Source organism: Pezoporus occidentalis, unplaced genomic scaffold, assembly GCF_034315485.1.
Source record: "Pezoporus occidentalis ecotype Australia unplaced genomic scaffold, CSIRO_AGI_Poc_V1 ctg30, whole genome shotgun sequence".
NCBI lineage: Eukaryota > Metazoa > Chordata > Aves > Psittaciformes > Psittacidae > Pezoporus > Pezoporus occidentalis.
This window is the reverse complement of record NW_026914941.1, coordinates 202,156-224,712: the sequence shown is the minus strand read 5'-3', so window position 1 is coordinate 224,712 and position 22,557 is coordinate 202,156. Positions and strand designations below refer to the sequence as shown.

At 45.0% G+C, this 22,557-nt stretch overlaps 2 protein-coding genes across 2 annotated transcripts in view; one reads left to right on the top strand and one right to left on the bottom strand.

The window, feature by feature from the left end:
• RBMX (RNA binding motif protein X-linked) overlaps positions 1 to 22,557 on the top strand; it is a 156,573-nt gene that overhangs the window by 96,801 nt on the left and 37,215 nt on the right. The window lies entirely within an intron of this gene.
• The window catches only part of LOC134168071 (transmembrane 9 superfamily member 2-like), a 28,904-nt gene continuing 17,542 nt past the window's right edge, over positions 11,196 to 22,557 (bottom strand). Inside the window, exons 13-17 of the mRNA XM_062627390.1 lie at positions 20,387 to 20,546; positions 19,738 to 19,889; positions 18,223 to 18,334; positions 17,616 to 17,787; positions 11,196 to 11,792 (exon numbers count right to left, since the gene is read on the bottom strand). Of these exons, the coding sequence (XP_062483374.1) occupies positions 11,725 to 11,792; positions 17,616 to 17,787; positions 18,223 to 18,334; positions 19,738 to 19,889; positions 20,387 to 20,546 (664 nt within the window). The 3' untranslated portion in view covers positions 11,196 to 11,724. The remainder of the gene's footprint in view (positions 11,793 to 17,615; positions 17,788 to 18,222; positions 18,335 to 19,737; positions 19,890 to 20,386; positions 20,547 to 22,557) is intronic.

Here is a 22,557-nt window from a genome sequence, read left to right as displayed (position 1 = left end):
CAGAGACACCCCTGCTCCTGCTCAAACCCCAAGCCTTGGCATGGAAACTGAAGCAAAAGGCAAAGGCACAACCACCCCACACATCCCACAGCACAAGCAGCTGCCTGCTCCTGGCACAGGGCCCCCACGACAGGGTGTCATTCCCCCAGAGAGCAGCACTTTGGCAGGGAGCATCCTCCAGAGGAGGAACAGAGGGATGCGGGACTGAACAGCAGCACGGACATCTCCCTATATAGCCCTGTGCTATTCCCATCCCAGGCAGCTCCTGCCCAGGGAAGCCTCTGCTTGACCCGTCAAGGAGCTCAGAAGGAGTGTGCCAGGTATCACCCCCATTGATACAGACCACATCTGGAAACAGCCACTGCTTTGCAGTGCCAGGAGATCACTCTGCAGCACAACCCACCCTGGGGAGGTTTCCAAGGCCAGCACTGGGGGCATGCATCACTTCTGCCCCTCACCAAGCTCCTATTAAGATAGGGTAAATCCATCTCTCCAAGCCACAGCAGTTGCTAAGCAGTCCATTGAACACCATCATTAACAGCCAGTCTTAGACAGACAAGTGCACAGGATATGGCCAAGGGCAAGATTCATCTTTGTGTTACTTGCTTTGCATTGCACAGCAGAAAAGCTCTGTAAGTTGGCAGTCATGGAATATGGGAAGTAGTTTTAGCACCTAAGAACAACAACAGATCCAGAAGTGAGTGGAAGCAGGTTTGGCAGTGATGGGTTTGGAGGTGCTGTCGCTCCATCCCTTACAGGACAGAGCGGAGACCATTGCTGACTGCACTGGTTTTGGTTGGAAGCTGTCCAAATCCAGCACGCTCCTGACAGTGACCCAAACACTACGTTTTCAGCTGCCAAAGTGTATTTTTAATGGAGAAGCCATAAATTCCCCTTTGCTTTGAGCTTCCCTCCTGCTGTTGCTGGGGCCTGCCAATGGGTTCACCAACGCGGGGCAGGAAAGGGTTTGCTGGTGTAAAAGAAGGGAGAAAAGAAGTCTCACATTGCACCTCCTCAGCTAGAGGAAAGCCAGAAAGCCCCATTTTCACTAACTCATCTCAGGTAGGAGCATAACAGCATCAGGGCTTAGGAAGTACTTACACTGCAGGGGATCCAACTGAGTATTTCCACTGCAGTGTTCAGGGTAAGCCACATAAGCCCAATATTGCTCAGTAAATACACTTGGTGCCAATAGGAAAACATGGCTGTAAAACTGGATTCGCTCCCAGCTCTCTCCTTTCCTATCCCAGCAACTTTAGCTTTTCATGGCCATCAAAGACAACAGCTCACCAGCACAGACTAAGTGGGAACACAGTCCAAACCAGATCTGGTGCTGCTCTCTGTACTGTACTTGCACCATGGGGTTCTCCTTCCCACTCTAAACCACCCCAAGGCTGTGGTTGTCCCATTCCACACATCAGATGCAATTCCCATCCCTGTCTAGCTCTGCATGGCCAGAAACAGAGCGAGGTCCATGCCAAGGTTGGGTTCTGGATGTCATGGCTGTTGCTTAGCAGTGTTACTATGCAGAGCATCACCTCTGAGGATCCCAACTCTGGCCTAAGTCCAGGGAAATATGTTCTTAGCGTTGGTCAATGGTGTTTGTATTACCCTACTATGGAGCATCTCTTCAGAGCCTGACATAACCCTCCCTTCCAGCAGAGCCCAGGGCTGTGTCCTCCCCCAAGCACAGGTACTTTTAACAGTACAAAGCACAACATCTAGCCCTGGGGTTGAACCTTTAACAATGGCACAGTGTGAGACGAGCCAATAGGTATTATGGAGATGTCCTTCAATAATCAAGACCATGCAATGAAGTTTGACTTGTTAGAGAGAAAGGCAAGAAAAGCCACTTCCAAACAGCAGGTTTTTGCACCTTTCCATTTCAGCCATAGCATCAAATAACTCATGTACTTGAGAAAGTGCCTTTGCACACATAGCGTGCGGAGAACCTGAGCTCCTGGCAAAGCCAGCTCCACTCAGACAAATCAGACTTACAACCTCACCCCTTTTGGGGAGGGGGGGAGAGCAGGGAAGGGGCTAATGGCTTCTTTATTGCATTAGGCAGCATCTTCATTAAGGCAGAGGAGAGTAACCGAGGGGAACGCGCACGTAGCGTGACTTCTTTGCTAGAACCCCACAAACCGCCAACTGGCAGCTCCTTGGCTCCCAGCCACCCAAATCCAAGAGACCATCTGGCAACGGGTTCAGTTATCCCTCCCCAGTTAACAGATGTACACTAGACGGTGTGGGAACAGCGTTTTACAGAAGCAATTAGTTTAATCCTCAGCTAAACACTTTAAATTCCAAGCGACTTGGAGATGGAGGGGAGGGGGGGAACAAGAAGAGGAAAAGAAAAACCCCAGAACAAACCTACTTGCTCCCAATTTCGGTGAGAATAAGTGACAAAAAGCCCATTCTGCTCGTTTCACCACCAATGCATGCCCATGGGGCTTGGTCCTATTCCCAATTGCATGTGCTGGACACAGGAAAACTGAGATTTGTTTGAAGGCTGCAGCTGGGTGGCCACCGCTTGCATGGCCATACCATAGCTGCTGTCCCATGGCCAAAACCCAACTGGGTAGGGGCTGAGCTTTGAAATGCGGCTCTGTCCTGGCCTCGGCTCCCTATCTGACCTTAGGCAAACCATTTCACCTGCTTAAAGCCAGTTGCCTAGCTCACACACCTCCCCATCTCCTAAAAGAGGATAAGCGATAAGCAAAGGGGGTAAGTGATGTGGTCCTGCTGCAGGGAGCGGTAAGATGGAATCAATTAGGGTTTGCGAAGCACTTGAAGAGAGAGCCTTGAATGGGAAGGATTGCAGGAATACAGAATGTTGTTATTAATGACACTGATTAATTATTATTAAATTAGCACAATTCCATTCTCTGGAGAGGAGAAAAGAGACGTTCTCCAGCCATTTCTTTCGCTCCCATCCTTTAAAACAGTGACTTTCCAACTGGAGAAGACTGAATGAGGAGCTTAACCCAAATAAAATAAATTGCCAGTAATTTCTGGTATCCCCTATGCCATTATTGACCAATTTGCATTTGAATCAGGGCTTTTTCCATCACAATCCAGCTTCACCTGATCCTGCTCTCTAATCACCAGCCCCATTTATGAAATCCCAGCGTGTTGCCGCAGAAATTATGTCACAAATTCATCATTATGACTTCCCCAGCAGGAGCGACTGGAGCTGAAGATTGGCTGCAGAAGTTGCCTTTTTAACCAGCGCTGCTTTAAAGCTATTTCCATGTTGGTTTAAGGTACAGAAGCGAGATTAGCAGCCGTGGGGAACTGGGCGACCACGTCATGAATATCCAAGATTACCCCCATGAGTTGCAGCCACCGTGAAACACGATCAAGAGACGTGATGGAGGATGAGCCTTGAAACCAGTTCTGATCTCTGAGAGTTTACAGGAAACACACTATGAGTTTATAAAGAGGGAAATAATTCAGGATTCAAAAGGGAACCAGGCTGCTGGTAGCAACATTACATCCCTTTCCTGCAGCAAGGCATAGCTGTCAAACCACCCCAAACACCGAGGCTTACAGCGGTGCGCATCCCTTTGATACCATGACAATTAGCCAGGTACTGCGGCAAGAAATGGTCAACTTTTGAGGTGAATAATTCATATTTCAGTGTTTTAGGCTTCCTGCGAGGCTTCACTCCTCTCCCTGCTGCCTGTCATAGGCTGGCGTGTGGTTTAGTGCCTAATGAGAGCCACTGGAGAACTTTGACACTGGGGAAAAACCTTAAAGCAAAGACCATTGATGCTATGAGCAACGTACTTTGCTAGCAGTTGTCTTCTCATCCCCCTTGGTTATTGAAAGTAAACCACACTGGGATAAACCCCTCTGTCTATTGCTGCTAGAGCTGAGGAAATGATTCAGTGAAGAGTTAGAAAACCCCTATAGAGTGTAATGGCTGGTTTGGGGACCACACACTGATGTGAGGGTGCAAGCTTGAGGCCTCACCACCCTCACAGGGAAGAGCTTCTTCCTTATATCCAACCTAAATCCCCCCTGTTTCAGTTTGAACCCATCACCCCTTGTCCTATCGCTACAGTCCTTGATGAAAAGCCCATCTCCAGCACCCTTGTAGATCCCTCTTTAGCACTTACCTCCTGCTTCAGCATCCTTCTGGAGTGGGGCACAATGGAGACAGGCTGGGTAGAGGGTTCCCAAATATCCTCTGGGCATTAGCAAAGGAGAGGAGGGGAAACACTCCAGTTACTACTGGCCCTTGTCCAGCAGTCTTAGTATCCTTGTGATGCTTGCTGGCATCTAGTTGGAACTAGATGACCCCTAAGGTCCCTTCCAACCATTCTATGCTCATGCCCTGGTAGATCAGCACTGTCCTTGGCTGGTTCATCAGTGCTTGGAGGAGCAGTGAGAGATGCTTAAGGAGGGCACAGTGCAGACAGGGTTTGGGTGCCCTCCACAGCAGAGGAACACGGTGCTGGAAAGGGGCAGCAAGGAGAGAAGTCCAAATGTCCTCCCATCCACCCTGGGCTCTGCTCCTATGGCACTGCCCCACTCACAGCCCTTCCCTGGATACATTCACTCCCAGCCCTCCATGGTCTGGATCCCATCCGCTCCTCCAGGATTCAGCCCATGAGCCCTACCAGCTTCCCACTGTTCCTGTATTAAACCTGAGCAAAGGAGACGGCAGCTCCAGCCTGGATTTAGTTACAGGAGATCTTGTAATGTTGTTAATGACTTCTTTGATGTTTCCTAGAGCGCAGTGTTTGACTGTGAAGGAGGCACCATCTGATTTACACCAACCGGAAACATTCAGGATGAGCAAGAAACCCCAAGAGTTTGGGGGGAAAAGGAATACAAAGAGAAAAACTATGACCCAGACAGGGGCTCAGCCCCCATGTCCCAGCAGACCAGCACTACACAGCGACCACCAGTTGTAAACTGGTGTTATTTAGCACCAGTAACCCTGTTCCATTGCAACTGAGCCCCTCTACTTTGGAGCAGCGACAAGCAATGATGAATTAGTAGCAAACACCCTAATGGCTGCTTGTTCCTTACTGCAGCAGTGACTGTTTCAGCTGAGAGGTCTGTCCCAGCACAGCTGTAACACATTAAGGGAAAGAGCAGGAGGAAACCTGGGACTTATTTAGAGCTGGAGGAAGAGGCCTGGTCCCATGTGCCTCATGCAAGATCCCAAGGAGCTGGCTAATCAGATGTGACTTCATACACACCAAGTGCATCTCTGAAGCCTCAACATCTCCAATAGGCACATGAAGAGCATCACAGATAGTATGTGGGAATGGTGGTTTGAAGTAAGTAATGATGCAGTGTATGGGAAGGCATCCTGTGCTTCCCAAGGGACGGCTGCATTGGGCCCAGAAAGCACGGCTGGTCCTACAAAGAGCAAACAGCCACCCCATCAGCCCTTCCACACAGTACAAGCCCTAAGCATGCTATAGGCATATCCCCACCAGCCATAGCACAGACCACAGCATGACAGGAGCTAAACACAACACACACCCCAAGGGCCTCTCCTGTGCGACCAATGCAACATCCAGCCACCCTTGGCAGGGACATCCTTGTCCTGCCATCTCTGAGGGCCAAGCACCCTCTCCCATCACAACCATAGGAAAAGTGCCATCCTCCTGCTTTTACATCCAAGGCCCAGAAACACCCCAGCTGATAGGGGAAGCCCATAGAGTTTCATTCCCTGCTTTAAATTCCCCAATGTAGACACTTCACCACAAAGCCATTTGGTCTCAATCAAGCCCAGAACAAGCCAGTCTCCATCCTCAAGGTCCTACAGCACCCTGAGCTCCAGAAAACATGTATTTGCCATCTCCTTGGTCTGAGGGACCCCAGGCTTGCTGTGACCATGGGCAACACCAAGCTGGGACACGCTATAGCACAGCACCATCCTGCCCAGAGACACTCCCTGCTCCAAGGGAGCCTCAGGAGGCAGCTCCCAGACACCCACACAGCCCCAGGAAACCCCTGCCCAGGCAACACCACCACAGTTACAGCCACAAATACCCCCTTCCCAACCCGGTACAGAGAGGGGACATTCAACAGCTGTGATGTACTTAACTCACATTGTCCTGCCATGGGGATAGGGGACAGCAGCAGCTCCAGCCCAGCGCTCACATCCTTCCCCTAGCTCCACACCTCACCCTAACAAGCTTCAGAAAGTCAAGGGCTCTTATGAGCTTTGCTGCTTAACCACCCACAGCTGCACCAGTAATACCAGTTCACCCGGCTCCCTGCTTCCCCTCTTGGGTGCTGGAGGGAGCTCAGCCCCCAAGGCACATGCTACACCATTCTATCTGCTATTCCTCTACCTCTGCTTCAGCTTTTCTCACTCCTCATGGGACTTACTCCTGAAGCACAAGCACCCCTGCAATGCATAAAGGATGATGGGCAGCTTTTCCAGCTGAAGTATCCACCTTTTCTTCTTCTTACCCAAAGCTTCCCTGCGGATGCACCCTCCAAAGCAGGTGTTTGCAGCCATTCCCCTCTGCTTGAACATCACGGGACCCCCACAACATCAATAACACTTCCTGCTCACAGAGAACCATCACCGAGGAGCACAGAGGGTCTCTGCTGCTGCTGCCTGGGAGCATCAGAGAACACCTACTTGATGCACCCATGTCCATGGCCAATGGAAGACCCACCAAGAGCAAGCCATAGCAGGCAGGATGGGATCATCCTGAGATGCCTGGCACCAGTAGGAAACTTGCTGGAAAAGCACCTGCAGGACAAACCACACCTTGGCCCCTGCCAATCGCATGGATTCTCTCTTAATCTGGATTAACTTTAACCCTGAGTGCACGGCCAGGCTGTACAAAGCGAGGACCTGTGGATGTAAAGGCACGAGCAGCATCTGCTGGGTGAGCTTCTCACCACCCAACACCCCCAGGTTACAGAAGTTCCAGCCCCATTGAGAGCTCGGGTGCAGGTGTCTCCTTCCTATTAACGGTAACTCATAAGGGAGATAAAGATCCTCTGGATGTACCAATGCAGTCCTCATCCCATGGAGTCCAAAGGACTTTGTCCAGGGCTCTCACTCCTTTTCATCTACTGCAGAGCTTGTCAAGGAGCAGCACAGGAGGGAAAGGAAACTAGAGAATACAGGAGGCACATGTGCACATCCCATTAACCTGACTTCTTAAGCTGAACACAGCAGCTCCAGGGCCCTGCTCTCTCTGCCCCTGTAGTAAGTCTCTGGTTTTACTGGTTTATGATGTCAGACATTGAAGAGTTTCCCTTGAGTTGCAAATAGAACATAAATTACCTTGGCTAAGCTCCATGTTAGCTGCAAACATCCCAGTGCTAATAACTTCACTGACAGGCCAGGGGCTTCCAGTCTGTAGGAGCAGAGCTAAGCAGTGCGTGCAGCCTGTGAGCAAGAGGCAGCTCGATCAGGAAGGGGAAGGAGCACACTGTGAGCTCCCCAGATGTAGTTGCTTTGGGTACCAAAACAGACAGGGACTCCAACCCGAAGGTTTGGGTACAGGCTTGCAGCATCTCACTAGAACAGGAAAGGCATCCATCCTGAGAAACTGAACTCAGAAGGATGTGCTGTATCTCCAAGAGGTGTTATCCTAAGGGAAAAGCCCAGGTTGGGGTGAAGCCCTTTCCCAATACAAAGTCCATTATCCACAAGCAAATCCCACTGTGGTCAAGTCATGACTTTGGCCTTAGTGAAGAGGCTAAACCAGTCTGATCTCACATACAGAGGCCCTTGGGCACTTGCTGCATCCTCTGGGACACCCCGATGGACTCCATTACTCCAGCAGTGCTCTGGGAAGGGGGCTCAGACCCTCTCCTTCACACTGCCCTGGCAAGAGGAGCTCTGTTCAGGCCAAAATGGGGTTCTCAGACATGAAGAGAAAGGGAAAGCAAAGCTGATGCAGCCCTGAGCCACCTGCACCACCCCACATGCCTTTTCTAAGTACAATGAATGGCCATTGCACACAGTTTGTATGTAATGGAGGTAGGAATGCTGATATGACCTAGCTCCATGACGGGAGGTGGATGCTTCACCACAAAGCCATGTGGTCCCATGGCACAGCGTGCCGTGTTCTAACACTTAGATTTCAGTTTAATTGGATTAAACAGGTCACAGTGGCAGGTGAAGAGCACAGCAGCTTCAGATGGAAGCACCAGAGCAGTTGGGCAGTGACTCCATTCCTGCTGGCAAGTGGAAATGCAAAGGAACACAAGAGTGGTCTGAGAAGCAGTGACTTCAGGGCTTTGTTTCCATTAGCTTCAGTGACACAGAATGGAACTGAGCATCTGAACAGCCAATGGAGGACAGATCTCCATTGAAATCATACCTAAGAATCATCCTTCCCTTCAAGCTGCCTACCAGCGTGAGCTCAGATCTAACCTCCTTCCACCCGTTTATCTTGGCCCCAATTCTTACAATGCAAACCACTCAATACTCTTTCTTCTGTGTGTGATTTTCACAGCTGGATTTTCATGTAGTGATTGCTGGTAAAGATCTCATCCCCAGGTTCCAGGAGCTATCCCAAGTCTACCCCAGCATTTAGGCTTAGATTCCCTTTCCTCCAGTCCCTTGTCACAGATCCCTGTAAGCATCCCAGATATGGGCACAGCAGACTTAGGAAACATCTTAAATGTGAACTGGGAATCTGTTATAAAACAGAAGAGCACAATTGGTATAAGGAACATCAGACAAGCCACTAAAGGCAAGTTTATTGCTGTTCATCACATCACAACTCACTATGAATAAGCCCCATGTTTCCAGCTCCCACCCAGGCAGCACCGTTTATGGTCCTCAAGGAGGTTTACAGAGGTGTGACACAAATTCCACCTCCATCCTGCACCCAGGGCCACCCCAGCACGGCCTTGCTCCTGGCATTTCCAGGCAGGAATGGAGACGTGGCTGGATGCGTTCAACGCTGTTCAAGCAAGCGGAATGAAATGTAAAACATCAGCACTGCAATCCCTCCTTCCTTTGAGGTTCTGTTGTAACTTGTCAAGTTTTACTTCAAGTGTGACAAACGTGACGCCGTACAAAGCGTGGATCTGGGTGGTTATTACAAGACAGATGCTATTACACGGGAGATGCTTTACTTCATCTGCTGCGAGCCCGTTACCGGAGCATCACAAAAACGCAATGGAGATGCCTACACACACGCTTCAGCAAAGCTAAAGCTTGGCCAGGTTTCTTTGCACTTTTAAAGAGGCCAGAAAGGCTCAAGTATCTGCAAAAGCATAGGGAATGCTTTACTGAGCCCGTTGTTCTAATGGGCGTAGATGAGTAACAGTTATTTCCCCATAACACCTATTATTCATAAGCTAATAGAGAGATGAGACACCAGTTACCTTACAACACCCATGTCCCATACTGACCATTCCATCTTCAAACACAGGTTCAACACAGGGTGGACCAGATCTTTACCCAGCATCTAAAAACTCCCAGAGAGCACTGAGAATCACCAGAAACCCACGTTATTACAGCCCATTCTGCACTCAAAATTCAAACTAAGAGCAGTCTACTACTGCCTGGCTAGGGCTTTTTCTGGCTTCGATGCACTCTATTGCTCTGCAGCATTCTGGTCTTCACCACAAGGACTGGTGAATGATGCCACATCTGCATGACTGGGGTCCATTACCAAAGAACAACCCACCCCCCAGAGTCCTCTGATGGTACCTGTTTGAGACTGATTGTACTTGCATGGCTTTGGCTCTATGCTACTGGCAAGCTTCAGAAGCTTGCTTAACCCAGTTTCTGCTTTGCAGCTCACTGGTAGTAAAAGCACCCTAACTACAGCTTTACAACTCATTTTACTTCACCTCCTGTTAAATGTGTATTTATTAACCTGACAAAGGTTTACGCTGGGAGTTTATGGCAATTGTAAATTCAGGTTCTCTCATGAATTCCTTTCCTTTTGAACATGGAGAATTTCAGAGCTGCTTCAGCCAATAATTCTTTTTAATTATTAGTATTATTTTAACTATCCAATAAAATTTCCCCCCAACTTCCAAATTTAATAGCAAGGACCTATTTAAACAGAGCAGCACCAATTTCACAGGCATTAGGTCTTTAATAGAGCAACTGGTGCTCTTGAACCAGCAGATAAGCACAAGCTGATGGCAACTCTGATGGTAAGTGTAGCTTTCCACCTCTGAGATTTTGATGGTAGGAGGGGAGAACACTTGGGAGGCCAAGCTGCCATCAAGAGCATACCTGAGGCTTATCTGAAACCATCTTTATTGCAGCCAGCTCCTCCTCATACACTTGGCTCTTTTTGTTGTCTAAAGCCTCCTTTTTATCCCAGTTTCATCAGATGATCTGTTGTCTTACACTAAGTAACCTGGATGGAACAACGACACGTAGAGGTGAGACTGGAAATCCTCATAGCAAAGATTCCATTTTGGCTTTAACTACAGTTACGTGATACGTGTATGCCCACAAAAAGATGGGGAGTCAGTTTGGGTCTTGTTAAATTGCAGGCTTAGCCATGGAAAAGCAGCTTCCAGCGATGAATGTTTCCATATGCCAGTTAATAAGCTTTGAGTATTTCACCCATTAATCTGAGTGAACATCCCCTTATTCATCATCTCCAGCGGGGTCAGTACCACTGCTATGTGAATTCTGCGTCTGCAGTGACTCTGCTCAGCTTCAAGGGCAATCCAAGGCTTTGGAGAGCCTCTAAAACCTCACCATTCCTGAGAAGAATGCAAGCTTATAACTGAAGATGCTATTCAGATACTGCAGCTCATGTAACCCAGCATTTCCCCACAAGCTCTGCAGAGCAGGAAGAAAGGCTTCACCTTTAAGAATCACCCAAAATCATTTCCCAACCCACTGAATTCATGGCAAAACTTCCCAAGAAGCTGCATACAACCTTCATAGGATAAAGGACAATGAGATGTGTGTACTGAAGAGCTAAAAGGAGGAAAAGGGTTTCACTCTTTGATAGAAAGTAATAGTACCTGGGTGAAGCGAGGGTAGCACAGCCGAGGCACAGAGAATGGCAGCAGCAGCTTCAGAAGCCCCAGTCAATCCTACAGGCATGGGTCCAAGTAACCTCCCCATCCTTCTGCTTGCCAATGTGCAGCCAGAGTCACAGCCAAGCTGCTTACCACCCATATAAAACTCCAAAACCATAAACAGATCAAACCAATGGGATTTATGTCCAAGAAGTGAAGGTTTAACATGAAAGGAACCAGGTCAGGCAGAGTTGTGCAGTTTTATTTGAACAAAACCCAGTGTTGGTGCCTTTAATAAAGTCTACATGACACTAAATGCATGTACAGTTGTAAGAAGATACCTACTTGGAAAGAAGGTGCAGGAGAATATGTACAATCATAGTTAAGTTAAAAAAAAATTCACATTTTACATAGATTTAACTTGACAGTCCTATGCGTTCATGGGATATAAATGAGTAACCAAAAAAGGTAACAAAGATAACCCAGATCACAAGGAATTTCAGCTCGAGAACTGTATAACGCACTCAAACCAGAATTTTTGGGTGTCCTAATTCCAATTTGGGATGTCATTTGTTTGAATTCTTAGAATTAACGTGTTCAATGAGTATACTGATGTAAACAGGGTTCCAGTGGTGCCATTTCCTTCCATAAAAATCCCTATTTGATGCTGTAGGCCGCTCTTCAGCATTTACAAATTAGAGTAATTACACAGGATGCTTTTCAATACATGGTAAAATTATCAGAGGGAGATGTGTTCAAAAGCCACTTTGAAGCTTCTCAGTCCACTTTCACAACGCTGTAAATCTTACTTACAAACCAGAAGCAGGCAAAAAATCCAATAGTCCCTAAAATGAGAAAAGGGAAGTGGTTAGTGCATCTTAAGAGTTTGCTCACAGAGAAACCTAACAATTCCCAGCAGGACAGAGTACAGCACTGTAATCCAGCTCACTAGCCAGAGAACAGCACTTGTTAAACTTCACACCACACATTCATCCCCAGGCTAAGTTACTGATTTGGATCTGAGGGGGCTCAGTCTGGAGAAGAGAAGGCTCAGGGGGGACCTGATGGCTCCCTCCAACTGCCTGACAGGAGGATGGAGCCAGGAGGGGCTGGGCTCTGCTCCCAAGGAACAAGGGATGGGACAAGAGGAAACGGCCTCAAGCTGCCCCAGGGCAGGTTTAGATGGAGCTGAGGAACAATTCCTGCCCCAGAGGGTGCTCAGGCATTGGAACAGGCTGCCCAGGGCAGGGCTGCAGGCACCGTCCCTGCAAGTGTTCACTCACCGTGGAGATGAAGCCTCAGTGCCATGGGGCAGAGGTGGCATTGGCAGGGCTGGGCATGGTTTGACTGGATGAGCTTAAAGGGCTTTTCCAACCTGGTTGATTCTATGCTCCTATGACTTTAGGACCAGGCTGCTTGACGTACATGTCAATCATTGAATGTGATGCTGCTGTCACCACTAGCAGGCACATGAGTGCCATTTAGGAAACAGACTTTTATAGGCACACAAAGCCAACCCCTACCTGGGTTTTTAGGTCTACAGCTTAAACAGTTCACAGCCACTTATGTGTGTGTATGTTCATAAAATAACCCACTTTGACCCTTTTACAGCTTTGAAAGCAATGTTTCTTCCAACTGTTCAACAGAAGAGATCCATTTTTGTCCTGATTGTGTTCTAGAATAGCAGATAGATATTTAAGGTATAACTAACACCAGAATGAGATTTACCACCATTTTCTGAGCATGCCATAATTCATATGGGAACACACTCTAACCCCACAGTATTATCCTCCAGTCCTTGTCACTCTGAATCTTTCTGATGCAAGTGTTCTGTAAAACACGGCCTCATAGCAGAACCTGAAGACTTCACACAGAGAGGATGCATTTCATCTATAAACAGACTTTCACAGGTTTCAATAGCATCGATTTTCAACTTCCCCCCTAAAAAGGTCTGCTTTAGCATCCTTTTTTAACATCCTTTTTTAATTTTTAATCAGGAATTTTGCCAATGTACTGGAACTAGAGCAAGACTATGGTTTCTAACACAAGCACTAAGTGGCAATGCTTGTCAGACACCAGAATTGAACCATGAACTTCCACGTTCAGGAGGGAAAGGCTACACTCATCACCAGGATACAGCCTTATGCAGTCAGTACAATCCATGCTCCATCCCTGGCAGTGTTCAAGGCCAGGCTGGACACACGGGCTTGGAGCAAGCTGCTCTAGTGGAAGGGGTCCCTGCCTGTGGCAGGGGTTGGAACTGGATGAGCTTTAAGGTCCCTTCTAACCCAAACCAGTCTGGGATTCTGTGATTCCCTGGTCAGCAGAGACTCCTTCTGTTGTTACCCCCACATCAATAGTGAGGGCTTACCAGTATTAGCATTTCTTCTTCCCTCCCATGAATAAATGTATCCTACAGATTCCAGATGTGGATACCTCTATGGACCAGAAACTTCAAAAGGAACATGGACCTAAGGCCCCCACTGTCAAAAGTACCTCACCTGAATAGCACACAAGATTCTCAAAGATCAGAATAGACACCAATACTTTCATTGGTTTTTGATCTTTGTCCTCCAGTTCATACACTGTTGAATAACCTGGTCTGCAATAAACATACTACAGAGAACTCAACAACAGTTCTCTTATACACAGAGAGGAGATCTTGAACATAGAGAGTAGATCTTAAACACAGAGAGCAGATCTTAAACACAGAGAGCTCACATCTAGCTGGGTAAGGGAAAGTTATTAATAACTGGTTTAAATTCAACATTAAAAGCAAGGATTACTGCACAGAATAATGCCAAAATACATTAAGCAGAGTGTTCTGCTCTCCTTGTTTCTTGTAGCTTTATTGTTTAATGAAGAAGAAAGAATTCCAAGCACGAACAGATTGTAAGAAAGCAAATAGAAAAGCACTCTTCACTTGGCTGATACTTCTTATGTACCTTAAAAGCTCTCTGTATCATACTGCTTTCAATCACTGCACAGTGGTAGGTGCTTCAGAATCTTGGATTCTAAACACAATCTACCCAGAAGATCAAAACTCAATTTTGAAAATGGCATTAACTCACAAGTGAAAATGATGTTCAAAAATAGAGGTCACAGTAAAGCAACATGCTTTGACTATATTCAGCATTGTCTCCCGGCATAAACCGCATGTAATCATGCAGCTATCCCCCCATTCAACCACACTTCCTATTTCCTGAAAGATTAGCTGCACTTTGTGCATGGAAATAAAACTGTCTGCTTTGGGTGTGCACATGAGTTGTTAGATTTCAGCACACAGATGATATTATTGTCACTGGTAGCATTCACTTCCTATTTACTTATTCGTTATGATTCCTTTTGTCATGACCACACAACACACTGCCACAAAGGAGGTGTTAACTGTGCCCTCTCTATTTGTGTGTCAGTTGCTGAGACCTAATAGGCAAGAATAAGGAAAACCAAAATACCTAGTGCTAAGTTAAGTGGAACAGAACCAGGTCCCATTTGGGGAACATACATACAGAAGAATGTCATTAAAACCAACGGTGTGTAAAGTTGTATTAGCAAACTCCCTAACACCATGAACTTGTGAAGGACTGAACCCTTATTTTGCAAAGACACTGCTATTAAGGAATATTTGACAAAACAAAGTTAGGTGTTCTCTGCTCAAGTCCTCTGTCCAGAACAGCTCACATTCTATGGAATTATAGAATGGTTTAAGGTTTGAAAGGACCAGTTCCAACCCCTGCCATGGGCAGGGACACCTTCCACTACAGCAGGTTGCTCCAAGCCCTGTCCAACCCGGCCTTGAACACTGCCAGGGATGGAGCATTTACCACTTCTTTGGGCATCCTGTGCCAGCACCCTCACAGGGAAGCTTCTCTATATCTAACCTGAACTTCCCCTGTTTCAGTTTAAACCCATCACCCCTTGTCCTATCACTGCAGTCCCTGATGAAGAGCCACTTTCCAGCATCCTTGTAGCCCCCTTCAGACACTGAAAGCTGCTCTGAAGTCTCCACACAGCTTCTCTTCTCCAGGCTGAACAGACCCAATGTTCTCAGCCTGTGTCCATACAGGAGGTGCTTCAGCCCCTGCTCATCCTTGCTGGCCTCCTCTGGACTTTCTCCAACAACTCCATGTCCTTCCTATGTTGAGGACACCAGAACTGCACACAGTGCTGAAAGTGGAGCCTCATAAGAGCAGAGCAGAGCGGCAGGGTCACCTCCTTCAACCTGCTGCTCACGCTTCTTCAGCCACCCACAAATCAATCTTCAAACTAAACATGGAAGTTTATCACAGCATTTTACATTAGCAAGGATTTACTACACACTCCATATACCTACTATGCCCATTACCTTTCTCGTGACAAGCTATTCTAATAAAGGGTGACCATGTAGTTGCTTTCTTCATGGAGCAGAAATGCAGCACAGCCCTCACTACTGTGGTTCTATTAAAATAATAAGACACTGCGAAAACAACAGCAGCCCAGTTTCTTCTTGTACTTTTGGGGCCTCCACATCAAGAACTCCAGGAGCAGCAGCACATCTGAAGCTTTTAATGCCATTCCAGCAGCTGCCATGCCAATTGCAATTATCCTTTTATATATGAAAGGGATATTTTTAATTCTCCCAATTTGCATCTTTTAAGTGAAATTGAAATTGGCAGGATAGCAACTAACCTACGCTAAACCCCAGGCACACATTAACATATTGTTTCAGTTTAAAAGGAATTAAAACAGCTTAGAGTACAGTGTGGTGCTTCTTTTAAATATATATACACATTACAAAGGACATCTGGAGGTTGTGTGTTTCACCAGGATTTAAATAAAGGTTTAACTGGCAATATACTAATTTCTGTGTTTCATAGAATCATAGAAACATGGAATAGTTAGGGCTGCAAGAGACCTTAAGATCATCTAGTTCCAACCCCTCTGCCATGGGCAGGGATATAGTTAAAACCTATAGTTAAATCCTCCTCCCTTTTTATCTCCACTTCTATACTGAACTTCTTTGTTCTACTTTCTTTAGGAGCCACAGGTCTAAATAACAAAACAGTAGAAAACCAGCAGGCAGTGCCAGTTAATATTATTAAATATATTTGTTCAAACACATACAGTAATTTCCTTCAGTGTTTTACTATGAACACCGCTTTATTTTCTCATATCAACCAGCATTAAAGGCAGTAAGGATGAAAGAGGTTCTTCTCAGTGTTAAACTGCCAAACTTGAAGTCTGATGTTAAGACTTACTTTCAATACTTATTTTAGCCACTCTTTCTTGACTGCATTGAGAGAGCCAAGTGATGCATTTCATAAAGCCAACACAAAGTAATTAGAGCAGGTTTCAATAATCAGGCAGGTGATGTTAAAAAGTAACAATACAAATTATCATGCACAGAGAGATCCTCTATTACAAATCTTAAGAATGAATGTAAAGGTTGGTTTTATGAACAATCCATTGTATAACTGGGCTTGTTCAGCCTGGAGAAGGCTCCTGGGAGCAGCTCCCAGTGCCTAAACGGGCTGCAGGAAAGCTGGAGAGGGGCTTGGGACAAGGCCCTGTAGGGACAGGCCAAGGGCAATGGCTTTAACCTGCCCGAGGGGAGACTGAGATGAGCTCTTAGGCAGAAGCTGCTCCCTGTGAGGGTGGTGAGGCGCTGGCACAGGGTGCCCAGAGAAGCTGTGGCTGCCCCATCCCTGGCAGTGTTCAAGGCCAGGTTGGACACAGGGGCTTGGAGCAAGCTGCTCTAGTGGAAGGTGTCCTTGCCTGTGAGGCAGGGGTTGGAGCTGAATGAGCTTTAAGGTCCCTTCCAACACAAACCAGTCTGGAATTCTGTGATTTTCTCTAGTTCTGCCGCTGCAGTACTTCATGATACTAAAGGCAGCGATATATAAAAGATGTGACTTCACATGTTAAAACTACATTCACAACAGCAGCAGTATGATGAACACCAATATAAAATGCTCCTGGCTATTTTTAAGGGCCAGTACCCTTCAAAGAGCTTTTAATTTCATCTAACACATGGTAAAACTGGCACAGATTTCTCATCAAATCAACCTCAAAATTATAGTTTGAGTCAAGTGATTATGAACATTAGAGTCATTCTGTAGAAAACACTTAGTCTGCATGAGTAACATCAGAGAAGTTGGACTGCTATTAGTAGCTGTATTTCAAATAACTTCCTACACAGTTAAGGTACATTCCTATCATTAAGAAGTAGTGCTTAATGAGCAGGTAAGGCCATCTCTAATAGCATCACAACTCCATTGTCAACAGTCACGTTTTGTCCAGCACCAACCTGCTTCACTTGCTAATAATGAAAGCTGAAAGCATCTTTTATTCTCCATATGCAATTATCTCTATTTATACAACTTCTAGAACCACATAGGAAATCCAGACTCAAAACACCTGATATCAAAGTGAACAAGAACAGCACTTTGAAAATGTAATGGTTTGAACTCACTGCTAATAGAATATGCAAGAAAGGAAAATTAATTATACTATAAATAAATGTAATTTTAAGTTAGGGAAAAAAAAATACCTTAAATCTCTTATTGTGATGTGTGAATCACAAGCCATAAAAGCAACACAGCCTAAAGTGTATTTGATGTTTCAGATAGAGTACCTCATTGCAAAAACAGACACCTCCCCATTCATTTCAGTTTGAACACTGTACTTACCTGTGAAAAGGAAAAAGATCAGGACCATGATCATTGTGTAACCAAAGTATAAAATGGTGCTGGCAGTTCCTGTTATCTGGAGTTTCGAGAAGAAGTAATGAACTGCATAGATGAAGAGATAAACTGCTGTAAAGCTGCTTGTCAAGAATGAGCGCCACCACCAGTGATAATCCTGAAAGACCCAGACCATTCAGTAAGAGACAACACAGAAAAAACAGGTTAAAAATAAACCTTGTCTCATGAAACACATTTAATTCTTTAAAATTTGCCTCAAAAAAGGATTCCAACATAGCGCATAGATACTTCTTGCTTTCTCCAAGTGAGCTCTATCACTTCCACTATGAACATGAAATCATCCTAAGATCAAGGCTGTTGATTCTTGTTTATCTGCTGCAAAGGGTGAATTTGGAAGCACAAGGTGCATTCCAGAAGCATGCCTAAAACAAGCATGTCAAAGTCTGACAATATAATCCAATCACATATGGACTGTATACGGGAATATATGGGTACTCCCTTTTACAGCACGTCACAGTGTATGGGAATACCTCGAGTATTTCTAACGTCTTCTACCTAAAAGTGGTATCTACATCAAAAGTGTACTTTTTACCTCTGCACACAGATGGAAGTAGCACAGCAAAACTGTAGCTTCTGAACATGTAATAAGGAGGATTATAAAAACGAGGAAGAGGAATCCAAACATGTAATACATCTGATGAGACCTGAAATAAGAACAAAACCAAGAGTCGTTTCAGGTTGAAGTTCTGAGCTATTTTACAGTGCCATTGCAGGCGCTGAGGTAACCAAAACAGAAACCCCAAACCCCACACCACTGAGGTAACTTTGTCTTTACCACTATCACCTGATGCCCAAGCTGTGCTCCAAGTTGTGCCCTGTAAATATCCATTCATTTAAGCTGGCAGGAATAAAACCACTGCTCTACAGAGCAGTGCTCAAAGTGTTCAGTTCTGCTTCTCCTGAAATTAGTGTCTATGAGTTTTCCCACAGAACAGTTATGGATAACTTCCTCTAGAGATGTTGATCACTTCAGATCTCCCTTTTGGGAGGACTTTAACTTATCTGACTCTTGCATCACCCGTACTCTTCCTCAGCTACAGTATGTGCTTCCTTCCTCCTACTGCAGCTAAGTCTTATCAGGTGTCTCTGCATCTCCTCATTACATCCAACAGGATGCTCCTCCATTCCCAGCCTATCCCCAGACCAAGTCTGACCAAACCCAAAAACACTCAGGAAAATAAATGCAAGGGGAACATATTTGGTTACTTTTAATCTAGTGTCTTTCAGGTAACCAACTTTACTGAGTGATGGTGACAATTACGGCAGCATAACATTTGACAGAAGGGTATCAGTTGTACATTCCCTCATTGCTTCCTTTTTGTGGGATAAAAATTGAAAATGACCTTTTCCAGCACAGCTATATTACACAGTTTCTACCTTTGTTGAGGACTCACGTGAAAGGCTAATACATCTAACAGATTTGATTCAAGAACTGATGTAGAAATCTGCTCTGTAAGAAATCTCAACATAAACAGAGGACACCTTAAAAACCTGGCACTTTTAGGTTAGTATTTTCCACTGAACTACAACATACCAAGCATTCCACGTTTGCCCTGTGGAAGTTACGACAGACTGCATTGGTTTAACTCTCCATGCACTTGCTTAACTAGGTTTTGACTAGATTTAGGAGTGGTGTTTGCATGTCTTTGTTTTACAGATCATGGAATCCCAATTTCTCGACCTGACTCTGATTTAACAGCTGAAACTGCTCCATATTAGTTTTATAAATCATAACACACACAACGGATTAGGCACCACCTAATCACAACAGCATGAAACCACACTGGTGCTACTCAGAGCCAGAAAGAAAACAAGACAAGACTTTAACTTCACACTTTGCAGCTGTCAATGAGAACTAGTTTTATAAGTTCTGAGCACAGGGATAAATATGCAGATCCTGGAATTCCATACAAGTCTGCAAGAAGATAAATTGACAAATTGGTTTATTCCTTATATTAACTGGTTTGGGATGTTCAAACTCACTGTGTGTTTATAATTAAACCATAGCATAAACTAGAACAACAACAGTAAACAGAGTGATACTCACCAAATGCTATTCAGAATGAAAAACAGTTGAATGAAAATACAGCCAAAGGGCAAGATCCCCCCCATGATGATACCAGGCAAGGGCTTTGTGAAGAAGGACTGCTCTGGAATTTGGCGAGGAATCTGGTTTGTACGCACTGGATGCTCAATAGGCTTTAGAAGAAATGAATGCAATTAAAAGAGAAGTTGTTATATCATAAATCAGATTACTTTTCCCCAATATCTGCATCTGAAGACTTGACAAACATCACTTGATTTTCTTTCCTAAACCATCACAAGTTACCAAATAAAATAAGCTACAAACTTGGCACCAGCATTAGGAATAAATACATATGCCCCATCCCTGGAAGTGTTCAAGGCCAGGCTGGACACAGGGGCTTGGAGCAAGCTGCTCTAGTGGAAGGTGTTCCCTGCCTGTGGTTGGAACTGGGTGAGTTTAAGGTCCCTTTCAACACAAACCAGTCTGGGATTCTATGACTACCAGCATAAATTCAAGTTATGGTTGTAATATATAATGACAAAGCGAAACATCGTTTTCCAACCATCGTGCCACAGACATTTCAATCCAAACAGATCTTACATGCTTGGGGATCTAATGATTCAACTCCAGAGGACAAGTGCATTTCAAATCTGTGCTCAAAGAGCCCTACCTTTTCTTTGAAGCCAAAATATGCACCAACAAAAGTCAGTGGGACTGAGATTCCAAACCACATAGCTAGGATAGCAACCAAAGTGCCAAAAGGGATGGCAGCTGAGGATCCTTTCACCCACAGGATGAGGTTCATGATGAAGAAATCAGCAAAGACAATGCTGAAAAATATATCACAAAAAGATAGTAAAATATTTGGGAAGGAATAAATATCAGCACTAAAAACCATAAAGCAGTAATGAGTCTGCATCAGAACAACTTAGCTTCTTACAACCTTTCATTCCCTAATAGTCCTAGTTACTTTGATGTAAGAATGCTTCCAATGCAAGTATCTACAGTAAAGCCACTATTTCGATACAGACTCTGCACATAAAACCAGAAGTAACAGAAATATTCCATTATAAAAATGCATATAAAGAGTGCAAAAATAGAAAATAAATTAAAAAACCTCTATCTGAATCACCTTTCCTGTTACTGCCAGTCATTTCATTCCTTTACTGAGGTCCTTCAGAGTTAGCAAATGCCCTCTGAAACAACACAGTGATGGCAAAATCTCTTATTTAGGAAGCCACATGTCACTCTCACAACAAACATACTCCCTGCTGCAGCATCTGTCACAGCAACACAGGAGCAGAAGGGTGGATTAAAGAAAGAATCTCTGTATTAATACCTCATGAAGTCACACAGTTAAGCAGCCCATACCTTTGCCAAACTCAAAGACTGTAGCAATCATGACAGAACTCTAGCCCTGTTCTTCCCTCCCCAGTTAAGTGCATCTGCCTCGTGTTCTAAACAACCTGGGAAACCACTAGAAAAGAACTCCGAGATGTATGATGAGGATTTCAATCATCCCATCCCAAACAAAGCAGGATGTACTGTAAAGGAACAGTTCTGCTTTTTCCACAGAAAATCTTGCTTGAATTGCCACTGTTCATGGATTCAGAGACGCAGCACAAAAAAAATCAGCTCAAGGACGGGCCCCTTTTCTGGGGGTTTCCTGAAAAAGTGTTCCCAAGGTACAGTTTAAACTGGCCTGAAGTGACCATGCATCCTCCACTGTATTTAAAAAGGAAGGAGGGAGGATTAGAGCTCTCTCTAGGGAGAGAGGACAGGTTCCTTTTGCCCTAGGAGAAGCCTTACATCCAACCAAACTGGCTGGGGCAATGGTTAAACAAGCACACCCAAGCGACCCCTGGTGTAAGTGTCTTGTGGAACAAAATATAACAAATCAAAGCCAGTTTAAAGACTTGCTCATCTTCATAATGCACCCAAGCTCCTAACACAGACCCCAATTACCCCCTCCAAATTTAGAAGTACTGCAAACATGAGCTGCCATCAGTCTCTTGGGACTCGAATGGCCTTGGGCTGTTTATGATATTATGCAAATTCACTAAAGTAGCATAACATAATCAAGACATCTGTTCCTATTGCACCATCCCCAATCATTTTCCTTCCTCTGTGCAACTTCATTTCTTTGGGAATGTAAATGATCAGCATGGTATTTCTGCCACTGATAAATGTTTTCTTTGCTCTTTGATAACATCTAAATGACAGCAGGAAGACTGCAGCACATTTGGTTTAGAAGTAAGATTTCCTCATAGAAACCCTACTCTTGGTTGTTATCACACACTTTACACTTGATAAAATTCTACTCGACTCAAAACCAAGTCATGTTTTATTCATTTGAGGGGGGAGAAATACCTTAACAAATGATTTATAACCTTTGGCTCAACTTTTGCCAAGGGCACTTGTCAAGGGAGAGCTTCATGTACCCAAAGTTGCACCTAAGAAATACAGAGGACTTGAAGAAATTGGTTTCTGCTCCCTTTCTTCACTGATTTAATTCACACAGAAGGTCTTGACAGCTATGAGAAGATGAAAAAAAGGAGAGGCACTACTCTTCCCAAGCACAACAGAATTTGCCATAGGGTGATACACACTACAGCCGTATCAGAAACACTATCTACTTTTATATAAGATTATATCCAACTGAAGAGAATCTCTGCATCATTCTCACCCAGAAGCACAGGAAACATCTGCTGTTTAGTATAGCACTATATAGCTATAAGACATTTAAGTTCTATTTCCTGTGTTCTTTTTAATAATATGGGTACAAGAAAACACTGATACTATAATTAAGGTAATAGAGGTTCTGCCTAAAAGGCTGTCTCC